The 19,899-nt window shown below is 36.3% G+C and overlaps 1 protein-coding gene across 2 annotated transcripts in view; it reads left to right on the forward strand.

Annotated features, from left to right (window-relative positions):
- The window catches only part of LOC105060820 (LRR receptor-like serine/threonine-protein kinase FEI 1), a 45,425-nt gene extending 26,391 nt beyond the window's left edge, over nucleotides 1-19,034 (forward strand). Inside the window, exons 6-14 of one of the 2 annotated variants that reach the window (XM_010944660.4) lie at nucleotides 2,088-2,159; nucleotides 2,781-2,852; nucleotides 2,953-3,024; nucleotides 4,844-4,938; nucleotides 11,347-11,508; nucleotides 11,619-11,951; nucleotides 14,860-15,105; nucleotides 18,327-18,460; nucleotides 18,575-18,763. In XM_010944660.4, the coding sequence (XP_010942962.1) occupies nucleotides 2,088-2,159; nucleotides 2,781-2,852; nucleotides 2,953-3,024; nucleotides 4,844-4,938; nucleotides 11,347-11,508; nucleotides 11,619-11,951; nucleotides 14,860-15,105; nucleotides 18,327-18,460; nucleotides 18,575-18,625 (1,237 nt within the window). In that variant the 3' untranslated portion in view covers nucleotides 18,626-18,763. Of the gene's footprint in view, nucleotides 1-2,087; nucleotides 2,160-2,780; nucleotides 2,853-2,952; nucleotides 3,025-4,843; nucleotides 4,939-11,346; nucleotides 11,509-11,618; nucleotides 11,952-14,859; nucleotides 15,106-18,326; nucleotides 18,461-18,574 lie in introns of both variants that reach the window. The other variant, XM_010944654.4, reaches the window with a different exon arrangement.
- Nucleotides 19,035-19,899: the final 865 nt, after the last annotated feature.

Genomic DNA, 19,899 nt, shown 5'->3' on the forward strand with positions numbered 1-19,899 from the left:
TCGTTATATGAATTGAATTGTTCCTCACTACTTTGAACTGAGCGAAACCATCTTGAATTGCTTGGTACAATTTGAAACTAGGATGCTATATTGTACTGACCCATATTGCTTAGTTTTGGGTTATCAATGTCTGCCGTGCAGGAACCGGATCCTGTGCTGGTCGGCTGACAGTATAGTTTCGTATCGGATCCGAACTGACATGGCATACCAAGGGGGGAGGAGAATCGGGGAGAGGAAAAGAGAGAGGGGGGGAGGAGAGGGAGATGGTAGAGACGCCAATGATGGCCGTTGAGGGCCGTCGAGGCTCGTGGATGATCGGAGGAGCAGGGAATCCAAACAGACCTAACCAAGAGAGGAAAGCGGAGAAAGAGGGGGGAAGGAAGGGAGAGGGAGGAAAGGAGGAGAGGGCGGGGATGTCGGCAAAGGCGGTTGGAGGGCTGCGGAGGCCTGGATCCTCTTTCCTGCCCTCTATCGATCGAAATAGTGGTAGTCACCCCTGTTTCAATTGTGAATTTACAATTTTATTTATTTATTTTTTTGCCGTTGCCAACTTCACCTGGTATCTCCTCCCAAAAAATACAAAATAAGTCATCTGATATCCCTAAAAAAATTATGAAACAGGGGCTTCTGCCCCTGTTTCGATTGGCCGATTCCAGCCTTTGACTTCCTGGGCAAGCCTCCGGCATCCTTCAGAGACTCTTTCTCCCTCTCCCCTCTCCTTCCCTCCTTGCCTCTCCTCGTTGCTGGTCCTCCACTAGGTGCAGAGGCCCTCTAGTGGCCTCGGTTGGCCTTTGGAGGGTCTCTCCCCCCTCTTTCTTCTACTCTCTCTCTCTTCTCTGAATATGATGTTAGAGTCATACTGCAATATTGCCGATATGATTCGGCATGCCCTGAACCATCCAGTTCGGGTCGGTTTGGTAAATCCTATGGGGTATCATGATAAAAAGTGAGAAATAAGGTTGAGAGCTACCTTAATAATGGCTGTGTATCATACCATATGAACCATACTATACCGAACGGAGAATGTGTAGTATGGTACTCGGGTTCCAAGGTTGCAGATCTAACCTATATACTTGGAGAGATGGCCCCAATGCAATAGTAACCAAGATAGTGCTTATAAATGACATTTATGGCTTGTTTCAACTAATCTCATTTAAAATTGGCTGAAACCACCTAAATTGGATGAAAACCGATTAGTTTTGGCCGAGGTTTGAAGGACCGACCATATTGTACTATACAATGCACCTTATCATCCTATGTCACCATGGGCCATCATTTGGGCCTTGATCAATGATTAGATACGAAGGTGTGTTGTCGTACATATCATAGTACCCATGATTGCTACATCCTTGTACTTCAACTTATATCCCCGATCAACTATTTTTGCAAATCAGAACAATCGCCACCATTCTTTTTTTTTTGTCTGCTGGATGCATCGGTAGGAGAGTCATTTTATGTACCGAGCAGTACAACAACCCGGTATGGTCCTGAGACAGGGTAAAATGGCTATGTTGACTCCAACACTTTACCATGTGTTAGAATGGAGTCATACTGCTCTCTTTGGTTGAGGTGCTGGTATGGGGCCTTGAAATGTTGGGTAGGAAACAACCAAAACAATATAAATTTTTAGTTCTAGATATTGTTAGTGCCTTGGTGGTGCATATCATGATCACATAGAACAGGTCTCCAATATGGTTAGCTCATCACTGAAATTGTTAAATCTTTTGTTAGTGATCTAATGGTTAGCTTGAAATATAACTCCATCACATATTAACTTAAGATGTGATAGTTGTCAGCTGTATTATAATCATCTGTGATGTCTTATCTGTAGATACTTTTGGTTATGTGTGGAGTGACACTGCCTGATGCCCATTCTGGTTTTTTATTTTTTATTTTTTTTAAGGGAGGGTGGGGAGGGGGATGCTATTCACCATGCTGATGAGGCCTTGATATGGAATAATATGTTAACATGTTTTATGACATGGATGTCTTTTAATATTGATGCAGTTAGCAATAGCTGCGTCTGCATACAATAACAAATTATGTTCGCATTTGCAATGTAGCTAATTTTATCAACTTCATGACAGATATTTGCAGGGGAATTACTTAAGTGGATCTATCCCTTGGGAGTTTGGTAGCCTTTTGGAACTTGAGACTCTGTGAGTGTTATGTTTTCATTTTGGTTTTTATTCTATCCCTTGGCAGTTTGGTAACCATTTGGGAGTTAAGACTTTGTGAGTGTTATGTTTTCATTTTAGTTTTTGAGATTCATGAATCTATCTCTAATGGGATGGATGCATGCTGAGCTTGGCATTTCCTTACTGGCTTAATTTCTATTTAGAGTGATAAAACTTAGGATCTTCTAGCTTTATGAGCGGTATCATGCACTGATTTTTACTAACATTAATGTCTATTAATTTTGTATGTAAATACCTATTCTAATGTTTTACATGAATAAGATAACAAGATAATACAACTTTGGCATGCCTTTTCTTATGGTTTTCCATTTTAACCACATTCATGCATATATTTTGGTATTTCTTGCTCTGTCTATATTTGATGATTCGTTTATAGTATGATGTCACTATCAAATATATATGTTCTGGGTAATAACAAGTGTCAAGACTTTGGAAGCTAAGTTATTTTGGTGTAAGAAACATTTTGATGTCTTTTGCTTTGTTCAATGTATCTAAAAATTCTGTGCAAAAGAGTCTAGAAATCACTGTTTCGATATTGATTCAGCAATTCTCATTATATACTAATTATTCTTACTTTTCTAGGGATATCTCCAGCAACACTCTGAGTGGATTTATTCCTACATCACTTGATAAGCTGACCAAACTTAAATCATTGTGAGTTTCTTACTTTTGCTCAACTACATGTTATATCTATCAAATAGATGATTGCTCCCATCCAAAGCTAAAAGTTATTTCCTTTACAATCTTGCTGAAGCAATGTATCAATGAACTTTTTGACTGGACCCATACCATCTGTCGGTGTGCTCATCAAGTTTACAGAAACTTCGTAAGTATTGTTTGCTTATGTTAGAATTTGTATTTTAGTCGATATCAGAACATGTTTTTGAAGTGGATTTTCATGTGGCGGACTACTTTGCTGGAATTAATTACATTTTACTGTTGTTTGAATTAACAGTTGCCATGTTGCAGTTTATGGCTTCTTTTTGTGCATTTAGTTGTAACTTGTAGGGCTTGATCAGTGCCCTTTCTTAGGGTTTGACATGAAAGCCCACTAGTTGTCCGTATATGCCATAAATATCATCCCCATAAGTCAAATACCACCCCAACTAGTATATGATTAAGGCTTAGTTGAGTTGTAAGTCCAGTTCCGTGTGAATTGGCAAGATCGGTGCTGCTTTACATCAGTTCTGACTTTTGACTGAAATGAAATATTTTAGTTTAAGTTTTAGAACTGGCCAACCACAGCATATTTCTACAAATATGAAAACTAAATGAATCTTAAGCAGAAGCTTTGGCTGAGCAATGTAATATAACAAGCAATGCATAGATGTTCCTTGAATAATTAGGTGACTTTCTTTTAGAGCAAGGAACACAGGATCCATCTCATATATTATACTTGGAGTCTTTTAATTTTAAATCATGATGATATCCTTAATATTTAAAACTTCTGAATTTCGAGAATTGAGATTTCACAGTAATAGTTGAAAGAAATGTGATGGTATGGGAGGAGAAATATGAATTTTGGTTATTTTACTCATAGTAGAAATTTTTAGTTTTATGCTTGGTTTGCTGAACCATGTTTGGTCAGATTCCAGCATGGTCTGAGGGTCCAATTCGGCATAACAGGCTCAGTCTTGCTCCATTCGCTCTATTGCTGCAATTCAGCACTACTCCTTTGCTTCATCTTTGTGTCATTTGCTCCTCCCCCTTCGAAACCCTTATCCCCCCCCCCATCAGCATCCCAGGTCGGCTAGGTAAGTCTCCCTCTGCATCCCTCTCACTTCCCAATACGATGACAAGAAGGGCTGTTTTAGCCCTCCTTCTAGCCTCTCTCTCCCTCCCTCCCTCTCTCTCGACGATGATGAGGAAGGCTGTTCAAGCCCTCTCTCCCTCTCTCTCCCACCCTTTCTCTTGCTTGCTCTCTTTTCTTCTCTCTCCTTTTCCTTCTCCCCCTCCCTCTCCAGCTCTCCTTGTTTCGGTATGTCCCAGAATGGCATGGTAAGGACCCGTACCATGCCGAACTGGTCACAGGCTGGTATGCCCGCTAGTATTGGTATGCAAACCTTCGTTCTGTGATTTCAGATTCCAGGTAGTTTATGAATTTTCATTGCACAACCAAGCACAAGATTTTACAAGATCACAACTTCAAATTGCAAGAAAAAGTAGTCATGAATTTCTAGTAGATCAGGACATGCTTTAAATATTCTAGAAATTTCTGGAACTGATGTTGGCTGTGTAGATAATTCTGTGGTTGGCAATATCCTCATTTACTTGACTATACTTGATTTTCCTAATGCACTTGAGTGTGATGCATGATCTTTTTTAATGCCATGTTAGCTTTTGATTCCTTCACTCTAAAATATCATCTTTGTGAAATTATCCTTGTGCTCTCCTTTGTCTGAGCTTCTCTGGATAGTCATTTGCTGCCTATGCTGCTTCATGCTTTGCACTACAATATTGATTCACAAATTTACTTTCAATTTTTATTGTTGGAAAGGAGCTGCATTTCATTTCTCAAGTTAACTATTTTGGTTACTGTTTACAAAGCAGATGTCCATGCTAAATAATGAAATAATTTAGAGAATATGAAATCAATGTAACCTAACCCATACTTATGTTTTCTACTTTAATGCACATGTGTACAGCTTTATCGGAAATCATGAGTTATGCGGGGAGCAAATTGATGTGGTGTGCAAAGATGAGGTTTGGTTGCCGTCCGTAGATTCTCAGCCTTCTTTAGGTATTTGGTGTTCTAAGAGTATATATCATCATCTATTAGTGTTCATTCAAAATGAAATGAAATTGAAGGTCTTTTTCATTCAATGCAGGGAGTTTTGTTTGTTAATTTTTAAACTATTGTTGCCTAGTTGGTAAGATAAATAATCAAACACAAAATTAGTGAAATTCTTGAATTAGTATCATACTATGCTGAGAATGAAGCATTCATTAATTAATCTGGTAAAGATCAGTACTAGTGTGGTTGGTCTCTAGTTATTGTTGTATCTATATGCTCTTGTCATCTTTTTTTCCTTAATATTATACTTAGTTTCTGTCTATTGGTGGCGTTAACCCATCTCGCTAGTACTGCATCATTGCATAGAATGGTACGTGGGATGGCTATGGGACATTAATTCCTTCATGAGCCGAAGCATCCTGCTTGTCCTTCTTGAAGCTGGCCAAAATAGTTACTAAATTAGTAGGCTGGTATGGCCATTACCAAGTGCGACCTGAACAATTCCTTCGTTTTTCCTGAAAAAAGAAAGAGAGAGAGTAGCAATGGTGGTGCATGACCCCTTTCTCCTGGGTTCTTTTGTAGATGTGCTTCAGAAATAGAGGGGAGAATAGAGATGCATGGAGAAAGGAAATGGGGGAGGCTCATTAAACTTTATTTAATGAAGCAAATTAAAAAAAATGAAAAAAGGGGAAAAAAGTTGCCCTACTACAATGTTAAGATGTAAGATCATTTCAAGAATTGGACGGTAGTCCGATGTATGATACTGTTATGACTTATGAGACCAAATGCTAGGAGCAATGCTTGCCGAGACAGTATTAGGAACTGTACCGGTTGACCACCCATATGGTACAATATCAAACTGATACAGTACTATGTTCGGTACTGTACCGACACATGGTACAGATTGGTATATCAGTCAGCTATTTTTTTTATTTTTTTTTTGTCTTTGTATTTTTTTTGTATTCTCAAAATTTTGTTTCTAGTTGTCATTTTGATAATTATGGTTGCTTAATTTGTAATTTTGACCTTATTTTGATATCCTTTGTTTTTTTTTTAAAATCATGAAATGTAGTTGAAGTAGATCGGTTAATGTATTTATAAGTAAATATATATATACAATACAACAAATAGAGTCGATTTAATGTATTCAAGATCCAAAATATATACCAATATCTAAAATCTTTTGCGTCGATGTTCTTTGTAGACGTTCGGATCATGATCATAGTCTGGGTTTGACATCGCAGACCAAGGCTCATAGAGCATTGCGTCATAATCCTCCATCTATATTTTCCTATAATTTGTGCTTGCTAGATAGCTACAAACTCGGTCTAATATTGGGTTGGCCAGTGAAGATCCCTGTTGTGAAATATGCTTGAGACTGTAAAGGATATTACACAATTGAATACGAAGCCTTAGACGAACTATATCTATATGGGTCATAGCTTGCTTGTGTGGAGTAGGATCCAGCATATGACTCTGATCTAGATATGTCTAGAGATCCTACATCACGTGTGAGGTAATTTGTAGTAGTAGTGTCATGTTCTGAACGACCTCGAGGGGCCCATCTTATGTATGCAATGATGTCCTTGCGGGCTTTACTAGGTTAGGTATTATGGTCTCTATCTTGTATGGTATGAGTGAACTATGACTTACCGGTGAATCAAAGACCACTCTAGGATTGAGTCATAAACCATTGTGCTATGTCCATCGCCACCTTCTTGGACACCAGATGCATCATTGCTTGAGTTGTCATCATTGCCGCTATCATGGGATGATCTGGTCTCAGAATCTAAGTGAATTGACTTCTCGACTCTCCGATGGATGTTAATGAAAATTACAAATTTTGGGTGTAGATCATTTGTACATCTACAATATATCATGAAATGATATCAAAATTCAAAATTGTAGCATGATCTTTCCTTACTTTTCTCACTTTTTTGCACATTTTTGGCATCAAAAAGAAATAAAATGAGGAAGAAGGATGGGGAGAGGGCCCTTACCTCTTGTAGGTTTGATTTAGGCTGAGATCTGCAAGACATTTGCCCTTTTTTGGTTTTTCTGCAACTTAAAAAAGTGGGAAGGGAAAGGCTGAGAAGGCATGCGAATGGGTCTCCTGCTTGTATTTTTAAAGAGGGGAACAGAAGGAATTGGGCTCAAAATGGCCGAACCGAGATGAACCACTTGTTTCACCTCAGTTTGGTCTATTTTCTTAGCCGATAGGGTGAATCGTCTTAGTTCTCTGTTGGTTCGGTTTGGTGCACTTGAATTGGGCCATTTAGGGTGGTACATCAACCATGGGTGGTCGGTATCTGTATTTATACCCTTGATTTTTATGTTGTCAAACTTTTCGAATCTCTAAAGCTAGGCATTCTAGGTGTGTTGACTAGAGTCATAAAAATTGGTTCAAAGCTAGGCCCACGTCTACTGTTTGAGTCATAAAGAAGGCGATCTATGCAGAGAGTTATTTAGAAAACGAAAGAAGGAAAGGGGCCAGAGTGGAAGTTGCCTGCGGAAAGATCTACGTAGTGAATAGAGCATAGCGGCCTTAGGGATTGCGCTGTGTGAACACTTGTACTTGAAGGGGCCACTTAATACTACATTAAAAGCTGACACAGGCCTTTGAGGATGTTGATGGTGGAGCTTTTTGAATTGTTATCATTCTGGTTAAGACAACTCCATATGTCAAATGCCTAGATGTTTTGCAATTATTGGTTAAACTAGTAGCATATGCAACTTTTTAAGCTATATATTCTGTGGTCAAAGGACTCTGATGTCTTTTCAAGCTTTATTTGCTGGGTTTGATCAATGTGTTTATTACTTGTCGTTTGCACCTTATGTCTTAGTGACCTTGTAAATTATATGTAATTCTGCTAATGAATGTGTTAATTGCTGGATTATATTGACAAACTATAACCATTACCATCTTGCTATAATTTATATATTATTACTTTTTTATACCACACATCTATCTTAATATTCCCATTTCTGGTACATTCAACTTGTTTTCATGTATTTTCTTTATTGCCCAACACTCCGAGCAATGCAACATGAGAAGTACTACTATCCTTTATTGCTCTACCTCTTAAATTCAGGGTATGGGCCTATGACATAGTATTCTGGATGCACCTCTCCACTTCCTCTATAGAACTCTAATTCTATTATGCACATCTAATCTATCTTCCATTATTTTACATAATTAATTCTAAGTAATGAAATCAGTCACTTCGTGGTATCTGTTGGTTATCAATCTTAGTTGATTATCACATCTCCATTTTTGTTCTTATCAAATTTAAATTCCATATACCATGTCTTTGTTGTACTAATTTTCAGGCCCTTGTTTTCTAAAGTTTCCTCCATAAGTCCAATTTAATATTTGATCTAATTCTATTTTCATCAATCAATACTGCATCCTCCACAAACGACATGCACCATAGTACATCTTCTCAAATATTACTAGTAAGTTCATCCATAATAAATGCAAAAAGTTGTGGAGTAAGTGCTTGCCCTTGATGCAAGTCTGTAGTATGGAACTTGTTGTACCATAATTCCTAACACTTATCAATGCCTCATCATACATGTCCCATTTCAACACACCATTTATCTGTAAATTTCTTTCTTAGAACCCACAAAAATTACTTTTCTTGGTACTCCATCATGAGCCCTCCAAGTTAATGAAGACCATAGGTGGAGTTTCTCCTTTTCTATATATTTTTCTATCAATTATATAAATAAAAAGACAGCCTCTATTGTTAATCTTTGAAGCATAAATCAAAATTGGTTATTTGAACAATTATTGTTTTTCTTAATCTTTGTTCCATGACCTTCTTTCATAATTCCATAGTGACTCATAAGCTTAATTCCTGGATTATTAGAGAAGTTTGTACATAACCCTTGTTGTTATAGATAGGTACTACAATACTTTAACAATCATCTTACTTTTTCGTCGTTTTAAAATTTTATTAAATAAATTAGTAACATTTAACTTGATATATGCAATGATGTTTCAAATGACAATAGGTATTTCATTGAGCCCTAATATCTAACCATTTTGCATTTTTTTCATAGCTATCTCCACTTCGCTTTTATGAATTATATGAGTACTTATATAACCTTGACTCCTTAATTTTTCTTCTTCAATTGATATTCTTTTATTAGAATGCTTATTTCACAATTTTTGAAAATAGTATCTCGTTCTTTAGTTTATCTCATTTTTAACTAATATCCTATTATGCACACTTTCAGTGTATCTAACTTGATCAATATCTTTAGACTTTCTCTCTCTAACTTTTTTGCTATTTTATAAATTATATTCTCATATTCTTTCATTCCTAACTGATCATGTTGGTTATCATTATGCTACATATTTAAACTTTAACCTCCTTACATGTTAGAAAATCCTTGACATTTCTTCTACTGTTTAAAGCAAATCCATTTATTTTAATTGCCTCTTGTATCTCATTGTTCCACCACCAAATTTATATCTTTTCCCTGTAACTCTCCCAAATATATTTATTTACCTTCTTATACAATTAGCTATTTAGTTTCACATTTTATTTGGTTCAGTGACTAGGTTCCAATTTCCCTTAAGTAACTTATTTCTAAAAAATGTTTTCCTCTTTTCTTTGGATATTTATTAAATTCTATTCTTTTTTTTTGCACTCTATATAAATCTAAGACTACTAAACTATGTTGTGTGGTTAAACTCTCTCTTGATATCAACTTAAAATCCTTAAATGCTTATATTTCTCTTCTCTTGATGAAAAAGTAATCTATGTTTAACAAATTTGTTCCACTGTTAAAGATTACAAAATGCTTCTCTCTTCTTAAAATTTGTGTTTGCAACTAGATCATAAGTTATTACAAATTCACGTGTTGAATCTCCTATTAATTCTTATCCCCAAAACCAAATCCACCATGTATTTTCTGATATCCAATATTGCTCTTCCTGCTTACCCATTTAGGTCACCACCTGCATGTTTTCTTTTCCCTTAAGGAATATGTTGCATTAGTCCATCCATTCCTTCTAAAATTGTTTCTTAATTATCTTCTTTAAGCCTACTTGTGCATAAGCACTAGCTAAATTAATAATCTTGTCATCTAAAACTAGTTTAATAACTACTAATATATTGTTTGTCCTTTTCACATCTACAAAATTTCCTTTCATTATTCACTACCATTCCTACTCCATTACTATTATCATCCTTAATGGTTTATAACTATCTTCCATATCCTTGGTTTTACTACCCTTCTATTTAGTTTCTTATAAATAAGCAATGTTGATTTTTCTACATGTTAATGTATCCACTAACTATCTATTCTTTTTGGTCAAATTTCTAACATGCCAAGTAGCAAATGTAATTCTTTCATTCTGTATGGTACTATAGTTACCTTCTTAACAGGATGCATTTTCTCATCTCCTCATTGGTCCGACTACCTGCCATTGTACTAAATTTCTACTAAAAGATTAATCCTTAATAGCTCTTGCTCATTCGTTGCTTCAATTGGCTACATTGCATTAGGTCGCTTACGGGCAATGACCTAACCAATGCTTACTCATTTATCAACCCAACTGTATCGCGTTATAATGGGTCAATGATGTAACCAACCCTTGCTCATTTTTCACTATAACCCAGCCATGGTATAGTGGGTTGCATATGGACCTAGCCAACCCTGATCCATTTCTCACCATAGTTGGGTCTGGTTGAGGCAATCACATTGAACGTCAGACACCCTAATATTCACACATTAAAATTTGGACCTGTTTTACAATTATTGCCGTTTTTTGCCTACTGGCTTTCAACCTGACATCAACCCTCCATCTTTCTCATCCATTTTTGAAATCGGCTGCAGTGGTGTTTTGGTGATGACTAAGTCTATTCATTAAGCCCACAGCAGCACCCTTCCTATCAATATCCTTTTCTATAGTTGCTGGGCTCAGGTGCATCAGTTTAACTAGTGATTTTTTAACTGTCAATGTTCTATTGTTTAATTTTCAATACTGCTGGGAAAAACAGAGGAAGCTATACAAAGAGACAAAACAAAAATCTAGTTGTGTAAAGTAGCAACTGAGACTAATATTCTAGTTTATGAAGGCTTATTTCTACTAAGTTTTTGTTGGAGTGGAATTTTGTTGTTATCCTCCATGCTTTGGGGGGCTTCAAACTTCAGGTTTGTTCCAGCTATTTTGTATTCTGCTAAGTAGTAATCTTGTACCCTGATTTCTACTATGTTTATTTACCTTTTGTTTCAATGGAAAATCTGTCTGACAATTATTTGTTCTGGGAGGCCTTTTGACTTGCAGGCCCTAGACTGTAGAAACTCCCCTGAATTTTCAAATAACCAGGTGTCTTTGTTTCTCACAAATAATCTTATTGTAGTTTTGGACCTTACATGTGATAGAAATTGTTGATGCAGGAAACAAAGGGTACAGAAAGAATTCTACTAGGTTTCTTATAAGTGCAGTTGCAACATTATGTGCTTTATTGTTCGTGGCACTGATGTGCTACTGGGGATGCTTTCTTTACAAGAAATTTGGTAAAGGTGACATCAGGGGTCCTGCAATGGATCTCAGTGGAGGTATCTTTTAGATTTTTTTCCCTTAGTGCTATAAACATTATGATATATGTTTGTCTTATTCTGGAGTAGAGGAAATGGGTAGATTTTTCTAATACTAAATACTGTTCCAGGTGCATCCATTGTAATGTTTCATGGGGACTTGCCCTATTCATCTAAAGATATCCTAAGAAAATTAGAGACCTTAAATGATGAAAACATTATTGGTACTGGAGGCTTTGGAACTGTGTATGGGCTTGCAATGGATGATGGAAACGTGTTTGCTTTGAAGCGAATAATGAAGACAAATGAAGGTCTAGAACGTTTCTTTGATCAGGAACTTGAGATTTTGGGGAGCATTAAACATCGTTATTTGGTCAATCTCCGTGGATATTGCAATTCTCCTTCATCTAAGTTGTTAATCTATGATTACTTACCTGGTGGAAGCTTGGATGAAGTTTTACATGGTACAAACTCTACATCTATTTTCATATTTATAATCACTACCTCTCATGATTGGAGTATGCTTTTCCAAGTATCTAGTTTGTTACTGCATTTTCTAGACCGGTTAATGTGTGTGCACTACATGTGGTGAACTTCTGTAATTTGTTGTCAGTTTTTGCAAATCAAAATCCTTTGCATAGTGAGTTTGCATTTTAGCTTTGTCAAGTCTATCACTGTTTGGCATTATAAATGATCAGTGCCTCATTCTGTTGGAAGTTAATGTTTTCTCATGATCTAAAATTCTGTCAAACCTTGATATATCTTTTTGATTGTATCATTTGTTATATGCATCTGACCTTATTGACTTAACATCTCTCAGTCATCACTATGTTGGCAATAAATGGAAAATTTATGCTATTCATCATGCAAGTTTAGCGTGCAAAGTAATTAATAGGTGCTGCAAAATCATCTTACTATAATCTCAATATTGTTGTACTAAAGCTGTTAAATTATGAACCACACAACTTCAAATTTTGCTCTATATATCACAAGTTTATGAAGTGCGAAAACATAATAAAAGACAACAATCAGGTTGAGTTGTTGTAAGATGCTACAAAGTCATCTGATTATGATCTCAACATTCACATTTGAAACTGCTATAGTTGTATATGAAGAGCATTACTTGAGATTTTAGTCCATATACTGTCAGTCATGAGTATAGAGGGTAAAACTATCCTAAAATAATAGAAGGTTAACTATAATAAGTTAATAACAGTTAAAAAATACTGGATTCCTGCTTTGACAAGTACTTTAGAAAAATGACAAGTTGAGGTACTTATTGAATGATGTGATCTATGTTGGTGATCTATTGCTGAATTCCATGGTTATATTACTTGAGCGCACACATTTATCAGCTTCTTTTTTGTTGGACTTGAGTTCATCAGGATTCAAGTCTGTTCCCATCAGAATGTTGGGTGCTACATGTTCTCTAAGAAGTAGGAAATGGATCATGTTCAAGCAAATACAAGGTAACAATAAAATATTTGGATAAAAGTGGCGCAGAAAGCGGTAAATGCTTTTGACATGCATAATTTTATTGTTATGAGGGTTATTTGCATTTCGGTACAAAGTTGTCTGTTATTTACCAGAAATCATACTTACCCAACAGCACTTTTGAGGTTGTTAGTTTGGAAGGCCATCTGGACACCCTCCTTAAATGGGCTGTCTCCTTAAATGTCCTACAAGTAATTGATTAGCTCTCTCTTCTTGATTGGTAGGTCAGGTACATGTCCATTCAAAATAAACTGGTTGCCCATGGGCAAGGTTTACCATACCTGTTAGTTGCATACCATACCGGTATGCTGCCTCGTACCGTACCAATACCTGGTACATCTTACCATTTTGTACCATACCATATACTGACACTATAATAGGATAGTACCAGTATGGGGTTCAGTGCTGAGATGGCGAACCTTGCTTATGGGTTTATTTTTTTTAATCCAATTACAGATGGATTGGGGTCTAGGTTGAGCTTTTATTTTTTTGACCTGACTCGAATATGTGTTGACCAAAATTTTATCCGACCCAACCTAATCTGGTTTGGCCTGAACCTCATTGGACCCAACTGATAGTCACTCTGTTGAATCTTATAGAAAAGCATTTATTAGGGATCCCAAGAGTGTTTTTGTTATGTGTATCTGGGCCTTGGCTGGTTATCTTATAGCCTTTTGCCTGCCATAGTAGCTTGGCCTTAGTGGCTACTAAATCAGTTAGTTAAACTTGCAAAGTGATGAAAAGCAAACAGCCTTATTGGGAAGTTTGTGGCAATGATACCCTTATGGTAAAATTCCTGGTCGTAAATGGCTTGGGAGAAGGCATAGATGATATATGGTGGTATATGGGAGGCTAGGAAGATACCTGCCTCCCTTTGCAAACTATGATTCCATTTGTTGTTATTTTCTCTTTCTTTATAGATTCAGTGCCCCCTTACTGTCCTGAACTGGTCCTATTAATATCGCGACTGTAATAATTTTCTAAGGAAACCTTTTTTAACCAGATATAAAAGCATCCTCTCCTTAATTAATTTAACTGTATGCTCTACATATCCTTTTTCCTTGTTGAATCAATACTTCTTTTGAACCATTTGATACTTTAACATCTGATGAAGATAGATCCTTCTTAAAGTCGAAGGCATCTTATATCTATTTTGTTAACATTGATTCTGAAATAGATTAATCTGAATAAGTATTGTTGCCTTCTAAGCTCCAATACCATGTCTCCACAAGGACACCCTTCTCAGCTTGGGAGAGCACAACCTGCAATATTGTCTCCCTCACAACATTTACCCTTGTCACTGAGGTGCTTCTATGTTCCAATGGCATCAATGGTGGCGAGAGGGAGGGGTAGCAAGGGTTGATCCAAGAAAGAGAGCAAGAATGTATTTGTTAGGGGAGTCTAATTGTATAGGTAGAACCTTGTACACAAAGAAGTCATATGACCCCCATATGAACTGATGAGAATTTTTATCTCCTATGTGGTTCTTTTACGCCAGATATTTTAGAAAAAAATGGTATCTTTTCCTTATCTTGACAGCAAATTGGGGCTTTTTCTCAAAAGAAAAATCCTTATAATGTATGGTGGCATAGGCATGCAATTTCAAAATTTTCAGCACTTTAATTCCTTTGACAGTCACTGAAACTTTTCTGTCAATTGTCTTTTTTATTTATTGATATAACTGGTAAACCTTGCCAGACTCTTCTGTGTCCTCTGTTGTTTATACTGTGTTTATCATGTATTATTTTGTCAGTTGATTATACATAGCAACTAGCAAGCTCGGCTAGAAGTTCTGTCATTGTGGTACTATATTCTTGGATGTGTTTATGTGCTATATTAGATATATTAATGGTGTGGAATCTACTTTGCTGTGCGCAGAAAGATCTGAGCAATTGGACTGGAATGCACGTCTTAATATTATCATGGGAGCTGCAAAAGGCCTTGCATACTTGCATCATGATTGTTCACCTAGAATCATACATCGTGACATTAAGTCAAGCAACATATTACTAGATGGAAACTTGGAGGCTCGTGTCTCTGATTTTGGACTTGCAAAACTGTTAGAGGATGAAGAATCTCATATCACGACAATAGTTGCTGGAACATTTGGTTATCTTGCTCCAGGTATGGGAAAAACTGTGTATCCAATAAAATTGAATTGACTTCAGAAAATATAGATGCAACTTGCATCCAATGTTCATGGTACTGCCTCATACCAGCACGCTGAACCATCTTGTATCGCTATAGCCATATTGTACCATACCACATACTGACACTATACTAAGATTTCATCAGTATAGGGTCCGGTACCGAGATGGCCAACCTTGCTTTCATCTATTATCTTTGAAACTCTAGAACCTAAATACTGAAATACTTGCTTTAATGTCTTGGAAGCTTTAGAATGTAAATGCTCAACCACTTGTTTTACTCTGTTTGTCAGCTAATATGATTACATGCATGCAATTAACTTTTTTGCACAAGGCATCATAGCAACGATGATTTTCTATACTAGTTAAGCAGTTTTTCATGCAGCACTCTCTTGCCTTGATCTTCCTCCAACACAACTAAAATGCACCTATTTGATGTTCGGATTTATTAAATTGCTAGTTGGAACATGAAAACAGAGGGAAATCGATAAAATGTTGTACATCTTTGACTGCTCAAGCCTTCATATGCTTTCGGATATAACTCATCTATCAATAAGACCCATAAAAGCCAAGAAAAGCCATCAAGAGGGGCCTTTCAGTTAAAATGCTTCAATAACTAATGTGGGTTGTGGCCTTCACTTCCTTTTGTGCTCTTCTTGCATCAATCAATATCGTATATAGGAATATTTGAGTTAACAGGTGGAAAACCTAGGTACTCTTGACTGATAAAAAGTGAATGACTAAAGAACTCTACTCAAAGCACACTATTTTTGAAAATCATCATGTAACACTCATTTATTTAATGGTATGGTGTTCTCCTGCTTAACAAAATATATTTTCCTTGTTATTTAAATTTGTATTGAGGGTCAGCCTTAGTGCAACTGTGAGAACCCGTGTGGGCGCTTATTTAGTCCTACATCGTTTATTTGTTGGAAAGATCTTGAGTACTTATATAGGGCCATGGAATCCAAATAATATCTTTCGGTTAGTCTTTTTGGGGTGAGGTATTAGGTTGTTACAAATGATATCAGGGCCAACCTAGTCCTTAGCCCATGTTAATTGAAGGATACTATAGCACGGGTTTATTGGGGTTGACCATGAGCCAATTATAGTATTTATGAATGCATTTGGACTCTTAGCTTGGTGAGGACGTCAAGGCTTAAACAAGGGGAGTATATGAGAACTGATGCGGGTGTTTATTTAGTCTCACATCAGTTATTTGCTGGAAAGATTTTGGATATTTATATTGGGCTAATGAACCCAAATGATACTTTTTGGCTAGTTTTTGTGGTTGAGGTCTTGGGTTGTTACAGTAATGGTAAGGTTGCTTCAGTGAAAAATTTTTGTTGACTTTTTCATTATATGTGTGTTGAATATGCATATTTATACTTAAATCATTATATTTGAAATCATGGGTAATGTTATCAAAATTATGTAATAAATAATTTCATATCTTTGAACTTGATAATATTGTTGTACTTTTATGGATACTGTATTTTCAAAATAATGTTAAGATATCTTATTATCAGAGAGTGGGTTTTGGCACAGTGGTAAGGTTGCTCTATCGTGACTTGGTGTCACGGGTACGGAACACTTAACTAGAAGGCTGTGTGCATTTGTTCTACTTCAGATCTTGCAATAGTGGGAGCCTCATACAATAGACACCCTTTTTTTACATTTATATTTGTATGGCTTTCTCTTGTTCATCTGCATATGTCATGCAAAATTTGGTTCCATGCACTGGAATTTTGATTTATTTTGCAAGGATTCATCAAAAAATTTTACTTGAAGCAAATTTTATTTATAATGATTCCCTAGCTCACTACTATGTAACCTTCGGGACTGGCACTGCAGAAACGTGTGCTTGACACATGCCCTCCTGATTCAACAAAATATGGCCTCTCATATTTCACATCAAACTATCCTAGTAAATTTTTTAGTCTACCTGTGGTTAAGTTTCAGCCAAATCAATCAAAAGCAACATGAATGTTATGCATACCCATTGGATTAGTATTTACTTCCTAGGATTTGAACATGGAGCTCTCTCTGCCTGGATCAGTAATTTTTAACAAAGATTTGAAATAAAATAATTGTCTAATATTTTATTGGTTTTTTTTTAAACATTTTATAATACTTGACAGTTTCAGGCCACCATATAGCAAACACCATGACAACAAATCCAAATATTTCAAACGATATAATATCTTCTAAATTGTGTTATATATAATCCCTTTTATTTTTCTTAATTCGGCATTTAACCTTTTTTTTGGGGCCAAATCTCTGAAGCTCAAGTGGGAAGGCATTGAAATTGCTCTAATTGAAACTTCACTGGCTCTGGCACAACCAAAATTAAAACCAAGTTTTCAAACCTTGTTTCATGCTCGGTACCCATTTTCGTATATGTATGCTCCTTTTTTTCTGTAATTATTAAGCAATTACTTAGTCTTATCTTGATGTATTTTGTACTATGTTACTCATAATTGCATTCACATGTTATATCAGATGGTATTTCTTGATAGTTGATTTTAATTTCCTTCATTTCCGTATTAGGTCTTCTAACTAAATTACAAAATTTATCTTTCATTGTAATGTTCTATATCTCTCTTATTCTAAATATTGTGGTGCGAGTGCTGTTAAATTGTTTTCTTGTGCTTCACCTTTCAAATGGCACTAGTTCCCAAGTATTGCAACGCATGACATCACTTATGCTTCTCCACCCTCCTCTCTTAGCACAAGAGCTTTTCAATACTTACATTTCTTGCACCACTGATTCTTAGTCTCCACATGTGTCCTGGTAAGTAGCCTAACAAATTTGGTTTGTAGGTATGCAATTCTTCTGGAATGCCGCTTCTTATAATGCTTTTCATAATTCAAATTGTGGATTTTAAAATCATGTTGTTCCCCACAGGCATATCCCTATCCAGTAGAGTAGATGAGTTCTCTTTGAAATGGGCTTTTTGCTTTCTATGACGTCATGGACAAAATGCATTTAGTAGACCCAAGATGTATGTACCAGGTTCTCAGGCATAGACCAAATATATATGTACCAGGGTTCTTAGGCATAAATCACAACTATGCTTGTATATAGACATGGAAAGTTGTGTTTCCAGTAATCATCTTTGCTCGAAGTGGTATGACCATTCAAAAAATGCAGTATTCTTTATCTTATGCATTGTCTGGTTGTGGTCAAATCGACAGAGTACATGCAAAGTGGTAGGGCAACAGAAAAAACAGATGTATACAGCTTTGGAGTCTTGGTGCTGGAAGTTTTGAGTGGAAAACGACCGACTGATTCATCATTCATCGAGAAAGGCTTGAATATTGTAGGATGGGTAATTCTTTGATTACTAATTCTCTCTACATGGAATTTAAAAGGGAGATACTTTCTTAAAAGTCTGATTTGATTTTCTCATATTGTCATCTTTTTTTATTTTATTTTTAATCAGGTGTCTTTAGTTGTTTCTGTTTCTGCTGCAGTTGAATTTCTTGGTCCTTGAGGACCGTCAAAGAGAAATAATTGATTCACACTGTGAGGGCGTGCAGATTGAAAGCCTGGATGCTTTGCTCTCTGTTGCCATTCAGTGTGTTTCCTCAGCTGCAGAGGAGAGGCCCACAATGCACAGAGTGGTTCAATTATTGGAGTCAGAGGTTATGGCACCATGTCCGAGTGACTTTTACGACTCAAACTCAGATTAATTGCATTTCATTTAGTTGTTAGCTGCTGGTTCATATGATGTAGATACATTTGAAGGGATGCATAAAATGTTCTGGACACATTTTTTTTCATTCATTTATTCTTTTCTGCACTGCACATGTTATAAATGTGTTTCCATCTGCGAACTGTATAGCCTCGTCTCTTCTTTTCAATGGTAGATGTGAGGAGTTTCATCTTTACATCTTGGTATATTTCTGATTCAGTAACTGGGAATGTTATTTAATCTATTGGTCATTAGCAGTTAAAATTTTCCTTGGGAATGTTATTCAAATTTTCTCTAAGAAGTTAAATTTTTAGGTGAGCCTTGGAAAAATAAATAAAAGGTCTTTGATCAAAAGGAGCTGCGTCGGTGACGGTAATGATTAAAGTTGTTCCACCTTTTTGAATTCCCTCATCTCCAATCATTTTTGCAAAGCCCACAAATTAAAAAGGACTACATTGTACAACTTTTTTATTTTAATAAATGAGATCGTTTATAAGCCGTTCTTCCTTTTATAAAAGGCAGCATTGCATATCCTTATCAAGCTAAGAAGAGTAAATGATATTTTCCTCAGATGGCTGCAATCTGTGCATGGTTATTGATGGTATTACCAGCATGCATTTGCTTGGCAAAAGAAAATAATATAGGAGGCATAGATTGCGGCACTGTCAGGAGAGGTGATGGTGTTCCCTGTGGAATTGGACATCAACATAAGTATCATCCTCAACCAGAGAGCCTTACGAAAGACCCTGCAACCAAAAAGAAGAGTGTAGAGGAGGTCCACCGGACACGGGCGAGAGTTTGATATGATGGAAATTTGTATAAGGCATAGGCGGGGTAGAGAATTAAAGATGCTGAAAATTTGTTGCTTTATCCACAAGTGCCAATTTTTATGGGAGTTGTTAAATCTGTTGTTGCAAGACTCCAGAGGTAAGATCGGCAGTAAACTAAGTTGAAGAGCTAAGAGTTGCATAGTTGTATTTTGAGATTGGGGCAGATTGGATGAAATCGAGTTGGAAATCGGTGGACGTTCGATCTGATCAGAGCTTCAAAAAAATTTGCAAAACAAGTCAAAA

This window comes from Elaeis guineensis, chromosome 4, assembly GCF_000442705.2.
Source record: "Elaeis guineensis isolate ETL-2024a chromosome 4, EG11, whole genome shotgun sequence".
In the NCBI taxonomy this organism is placed as follows: Eukaryota; Viridiplantae; Streptophyta; class Magnoliopsida; order Arecales; family Arecaceae; genus Elaeis; species Elaeis guineensis.